This window comes from Eptesicus fuscus, chromosome 3, assembly GCF_027574615.1.
Source record: "Eptesicus fuscus isolate TK198812 chromosome 3, DD_ASM_mEF_20220401, whole genome shotgun sequence".
In the NCBI taxonomy this organism is placed as follows: Eukaryota; Metazoa; Chordata; class Mammalia; order Chiroptera; family Vespertilionidae; genus Eptesicus; species Eptesicus fuscus.
In genome coordinates this window covers 67,075,068-67,081,774 of record NC_072475.1, presented here as the reverse complement: position 1 = coordinate 67,081,774, position 6,707 = coordinate 67,075,068, and the positions used below count along the sequence as shown (strand labels likewise).

The 6,707-nt window shown below is 40.5% G+C and overlaps 1 protein-coding gene across 2 annotated transcripts in view; it reads right to left on the bottom strand.

Annotated features, from left to right (window-relative positions):
* Nucleotides 1-372: 372 nt before the first annotated feature.
* BTLA (B and T lymphocyte associated) overlaps nt 373-6,707 on the bottom strand; it is a 29,399-nt gene continuing 23,064 nt past the window's right edge. The window contains exons 4-6 of one of the 2 annotated variants that reach the window (XM_054711972.1): nt 5,644-5,802; nt 4,108-4,154; nt 373-648 (exon numbers count right to left, since the gene is read on the bottom strand). In XM_054711972.1, coding sequence (XP_054567947.1) covers nt 373-648; nt 4,108-4,154; nt 5,644-5,802 — 482 coding nt within the window. The remainder of the gene's footprint in view (nt 649-4,107; nt 4,155-5,643; nt 5,803-6,707) is intronic. The other variant, XM_028153288.2, reaches the window with a different exon arrangement.

Here is a 6,707-nt window from a genome sequence, read left to right as displayed (position 1 = left end):
TGAACTGATGCAGATAACACATATCTCTCTTCCCTGCATGTGTTTCTGATAGCTCCAAAGAAAATATTGACTTTATATATTGGGTAAAATGTAGCTAAGTTTAAATGTTCTACTGCACTGCTATTCATGATCTCACTCAGTTTTGGAGAGGAGATGTTGTTCATGGCAATAATATAAAATGCTCCAAAAGAATTTTCTGGCAGAACTATTAGTCATTTGTCCTACTGACCTTTAAGATCCAAGCTCCAACATGACCCTCCTGAAAGTGAATCTTCTCAGGTCAAGGAATATTATTTGACATTCTGTAGGTCTCAGTTAATGGTATGGACATGCTGATCATTCATGACCACTGGTGTGAGAGCGGGACGAGAATTAACTCCTCACACATATGGCTGCATATTCTGTAGGTGCTTCTTTCACATTTCTTGCCTGCCTTGGGTTCATTTCAATGATGGAGTGGTTCAGCGAAGCATAAACAATGCCCTGTTTGTTTTCCTCCAGATTTGGGTTAGAATAAACCCCAGACTCTTCCTGGACGCTGACCCAGGGGTCATTATCATAAACATCAGTTTCTGAGGGCAGTGTTTGGGGATTTTGTCTGGTGCCCACTTCAATTTGCTCACTTCTACAGGGCCAAGGAACATCAGCCTACAAGAGGAAAAAAAATTGCTTTAATTATAATTTTAAGATGTGATGGTGCATATTTATTAGCAAACTATAAGTGCAGGCTAAATTGAGTCCTTATACATGGAGAGAAATAATGGAGTTTTCCTCACATATGCTGTTGACATTTATTTTTTTAATAGATTCTCCCTTATTAAGGATAAAAGCTTAAGGACCACTATGTTCGTCCCAAATAGTTACTTTATGCTATATTATTGGTCACTTTTGAGACCACAGAACACTTTTATATCCTTTTTCAAGATGAAAAGCAGACCCCAAATTTATGAAAAAAGCACCAAATATTTCTCAGGGACTTCAGGCAACCTACAACATAATGGATAGTATTTATATGATTTAGAATAAAATCATTAAAGATAAAGCATAACATATACCCTCTAAGGTGCAGAAAAAATAAATATTAGGATTTATTCAAGATATAGTATTATGATTTAATACCTGGAATTGGAACCTTGCTGGGGTTTTATTTGGGGGGGAGCAAAGCTTAGAAAAGGTTTAAAATATTTCAATGGTTATTTATGTCACAAGAAAATTCTTACACTTCAAAATAGAGTCAAATATTTTACAGAAAGCTTCTGCAAAAGAGGTGAACTTATGGAAACAGAGAGTAAATGGATCCCGATGCTTTTCACTCTTTTCAATTATTTGTTTGTAATTCTTAGTTATACAAGGGGACTCAATTGGTAAAAATGAAGATGTCATCTTATTCCAATTTTTTATATCCCAATTTTGTCAATCATGTTCTTGAACTCTGGCCTAGCTGCTTTAAGGTATCAGGTCCACAGTTTTTGTTAGTCTACATGCCTTGTGTGGCCCTGTGCTGTTTTCACTGCTATGTGTGCAGTGGCCTATCTACTTCTCCTCAGCAGAGTTCTACCACACAAGCATGTCTGGGCCTATTCTGAAAAACTAGGTGTTAACTGCTGAGTACACTGCCTCCCTCTGATGAGGGGTCTGCCCAGGAAATAACACGAAGGCTGGATGACTGAGAGAGTTAGGGATTGTTTCCAATGTCCCTGTGTCCCTGTCTCTTAGCTCAGATGAAAAGTGCTCCAACCTTCACGCAAAGGAGCCTGGTTAAAGTCTACAGAGGAGCGGTGAAGAAGACTCCATGTGACCGAATAGACATAAATATTCAATATGTCAAGTTCTCTGTCGAATTTTTCAATCTGTGTCTGTTGACTGTTACCTGGCTTCTCCCCAAAAGCTGTCTCATTTCCATGGAAAACTGTTAGAATGAAGGAGGTAAAGAAACCGTGGTGCTGTGTGGCTGAACTTACCCTGTGGGCACCTCATCGAAGGGTGGGTGCACAAGGCGGGTGCGCCCTGCTGTGGTGGGCAGAGATGGCAAATGGTGAAGCAGCTCTCCTACTCTGTATTTGTATGGCACCGTCCAGTTTACAACATATTTTTAAAAATGTGTTGACACGTAATTCATGTACCTTCAAATTCACTTTTCTAGGTGTACAATTTAGTGGTTTTTAGTATACCAGCACTTTTATACCCTTAAAGGACCATTCTGGAATAAGATGAGAACTCTGGCTTTTATATGTGTCTGCCATGTGTTTACCAGTTTCTTTCTACTTTTGGGTTCTATTCCATGGTTCCCATACAGGTTCCTTTTTAAGAAATTTGTAGTCAGTCTCAGAGATCTAATATGGCACCCTTTCTATTATTTTATTTTGAAATGTTTGACAAATCAAAGGGGGGGAAACCGAATGCCTGTGAAAGATATGAACACCTTAAAACAAAATTCCCGGCCGAAACCGGTTTGGCTCAGTGGATAGAGCATTGGACTGCAGACTCAAGGGTCCCAGGTTCGATTCCAGTCAAGGGCATGTACCTTGGTTTCGGGCACATCCCAGTAGGGGGTATGCAAGAGGCAGCTGATTGATGTTTCTCTCTCATCGATGTTTCTAACTCTCTCTCTCTCTCTCTTCTTCTCTGTAAAAAATCAATAAAATATACATATATAAAAAAAAAAACAAACAGCAAAATTCCCATGGAGGGAATCTTGACTTTGGGTACTGAGTAGACAATACAATATATCGATGATGTATTATGGAAATGTATTCCTGAAACCTATATAATTTTATTAAGCAATGTCACCCCAATAAATTCAATTTAAAAAAACCCCAAATAATTGCACAAACAGAAAAACCCCTCTTGAATTCCAGTTCAAATCATAAACAATTTGTCCAGCTTACACAGGAAGCAATACGGCTAGCCCTGGCTGGTGTGGCTCATTTGGTTGGAGCGTTGTCCCACACACCAAAAGGGGGCAGGTTCAATTTCCAGTTTGCGGGTTCGATCCCTAGTTGGAGCACTAGAGGGAGACAACTTATCAATGTTTAACTCTCATATTGATGTTTCTCTCTCCCTCTAAAAAGTCAATGAAAAAGCATGTTTTTGGGTGAGGATTAAAAATCCTATATAATAAAAGGTAATATGCAAATTGACCCTAATGGCGGAACGACCAGGAACAACTGGTCACTATGACGCACACTGGCCACCAGGGGGCATACGCTCCACATAGGAGCTGCCCCCTGATGGTCAGTGCCCTTCCGCAGGGGGAGCTCTGCTCAGCCACAAGCTGGGCTGACGGCTGCAAGCACAGCAGAGGTGGTGGGAGCCTCTCCTGCCACCTCCACATGATTTGCTAAGGATGTCCGACTGCAGCTTAGGCCTCTCCCTAAACTGGCAGGTGGACATCCCTCGAGGGGTCCCAGGCTGTCAGAGAGATATCTGACTGCCAGTTTAGGCCCAATCCCCAGGGGAGCAGGCCTAAGCCGGCAGGTGGACATCCCCCGAGGGGTCCTGGACTTCAAGAGGGTGCAGGCTAGGCTGAGGGACCCTCCTCCCCCAAGTCCACGAATTTTCATGCACCGGGCCTCTAGTATATATATAACTACATTTTGACCAACTTGGCCTTTACTTGTATGATAAATTATTTAGATTATTGTTTTAAATGGTTTCATAGTTCTCAGGCCTGATTGTAACAAAATGCAGTTAGTTGTTGTTCACTATAGAAAGAAAGGAAATATTTAATAAAAGTTTTTTACTCAAGGACACAAAATCTTTAAGGTATTTGTGAGAATGAATGAATAGCGTGAAGCCACATAACAGGCCAAGAGCAGAGTCACGATCTATGGTTCATTCACTCTCATTTTCTGTTTTGATTCTGTACTGCCACCCATGCTCTTAAAAAAAAAAAATGACTTCGTCTGAGACTTGTTAATCCTGAGGAATTTCTGCTGCAATCAGAGGTGAATTTAAAATAAACAAATGCTTTAAGTAAATCAATATATATAGCACTTAGGACATATTTGGCACATGGCAAGTGTTATAGAAACTCAAATAAAAAATATAAATAATAACATGAAATAACATAGATTGCATTTGTTTTAACAGATACAGTGAACATACCAGGTTAATTCCCCTTTCTGTTGTATCAGAAGGCTCCTTTTGTTCCCCTGGAATTCAAAAAGAAAAATAAGAAACTAAAAGGAGTAAAGGACAACACAAAATCCTTCCCCAAATCCCTGTAAATTAGGGTTGTGGTAAGAATGTGGGTTCTGGAATCAGACCGCTAGCTTGAAATTCAGTCCCTAGAGCAGAGGTGGAATGCCCATCCACCCATTCCCACCCACGTGCATACCAGTGAGAGCGTTATTGTTAGTTTGGCTTGTTTATTTGCTGTGACTAGCACAGCGCACACAACTCGTTTTTGTGAATTCATGCTGCCCCATTTTCTTCACTTCTCCCTCCAGAGAGTCCTCTGACATATTTATTCAGAGGCAGAGATAGCATCTAGGACATCACTTTTGAAAGGCGGAAATCCTAGTTTGGGGACAATCTATACTCAGTGCCAGACACATGGCTGTCCCGTCACCTGCATAGCCAGGATTTCCTACCACCAAGTTCACTTTGGATGTGGGAAATCAAAGGATTTACCCCTGACTCTTTCTGAAGATCTGAGAGAGGTCCCAATAGCCTCTGAAAACGTGGTGAAGCTTAGAGAGGGACCATGGAAAGATCCTGGGAGTTGCGGATGTGGAATTGGGGTTACAGAAGACTCTCAGGATTCTGAGGAGGTTCTGGGCTCCAGAAGTCCTCACTGGAAAATACCAGGAACACCTCTGCCCAGACAAAGATTTCTCCTATGGCAGAAATAAGGGTTTCTTTGTCTGACTTAGTTTCTATAGCTACACTGTGGCTGCTATTGTGGGAAAAGAGATGGGAGTAGATGGCAGAGTGGAACAAAGAGAGAGAAAGAATGGAGTTGGTTCAGACCAGAGCTAGATCAGAATTCTCCATACATCTGTCTCTTATGTGCTTAAGTGTTCCCTCATGACATTGAGGGAATTCTTAACAAAAGCAGAAAGGCATGGTTCAAAATATATCACACTTCCTCTATCATGCAAAATCCACATTTTTATTATTATTGTTGAGTGAGGGCTCAGTTCAAGCATGCATTTGTAATAGCAACAGAAAGTGCAAGCAGAGGAATTTTCTCTGAGGACAGAGGGCCCTCACATAAACAAGGGAATGTGTGACTGGCAGGGCGTGGTGTGGCTGTGAAAAAGAGAATGAGACAAACTAATTCAAATCAGACATGTTGAGAGATTATCTCAACCTCTCTTTCAACACCCTGAACATTTAAAAGAGCTTCCCACACAGACCGAAGATTGACTCAAGTAGAATGAGTAAATTTCAGCAAGGTTCCCTCCTTACCACAAGGCTTGGCTGTGCTGTGGTGAGCATGCCTCACCGAGGCTAGAGGGAACCTAAATTAATCCATTAGACTTTTCGTGGATGATTTGTCCCCCAGGAAAGCATTACCTATGGTTTATTGCAAAGTGTTGGCAAAGAAAGCAACAGAAACCAACTACAAGTATATCAGTCCTAGTAGTTGAATGCTAAAGGTGTGGCACAGAGCAGTAGAGGGAAGATGGAACCCACCTTGGTGCCTTTTCAGGCAGCAGAATAGGTAGAAACAGGTAATGAGTAGAAGCAATCCTCCCAAAGAAAGCAAGCAATAAAGGATCAGTGGTCTGGCCTCCATCTCGTTCTGGAAGGGTGGTCCTGCAGCACTGGTTGTATCTGAAATGTCAGTCAATGCTAAAGGCAGTTAGGAAATCTGAAATATATGAGGATCGGCAACACCCTCTGCATTGTTAGAACTCGAAGAAAGAAGATGCCTGCATTTTCCTTCCAGCAAACCTTCCCCAAGAATCCCAAGCATTAGTACTCTCTCACTTCTTGCTTTATTGCTGAGCATATGTTGGTGGTTCTGGGTTACAATTTATTTATTTTTTGCAACAATTATTCTTCATTCTGCTCAGATTAATCCCCTGTAAAACAACATCCATAAAGCTCTCAGAAAACACGTCACCAAGCCCTTTCCTTTACACTGTCTTATTTAACTCATATTTATAACTTCAGAAAAGTAACAAAGCCATTATTTTTATCTAGCCCCAAGCCTTGAGAAGAGTATTATTGTTCCAAGACTTGCCCAAGGTCAGACAGATACTGAGCACACTTGGGACTCAAGTCAACATCTTTCTGATACTTAATTCAGGTTCCTTTAATACAATGCCTTTTCATTGTCTCCTAACTCTTTATTATCTCCAAATACCAAATACTTTTGGTATCTCCAGATATTTTTGACATCTTCAATTATGGTTTGCTGGGCATATAGCTGGTGCTCATTACTTTTGAGCAGTTAACATGCATTAAGTCCATATTTGTCCTTGATAGGGTGCAGCTTATTTTTGGCTCATGACATAATTTAATTGATCACAAATAAAATTTTAAAATTAAACATTACAGAATAAAAATATCAGAATGCATCATACATCTTTAATTTTATAGTTGTGTTCATTTTTATGCAGAAAAGCTTTATTCGTAAATGTGTTAATATAGTTACATTTTAGCTTCCCCCTATGCTTGTTTGGGGGGTATAGGAGCTACTGGAACTGGGTATAAAGTGGTTTGAAAATTCAAAATGGTAACAAATGTTGTAT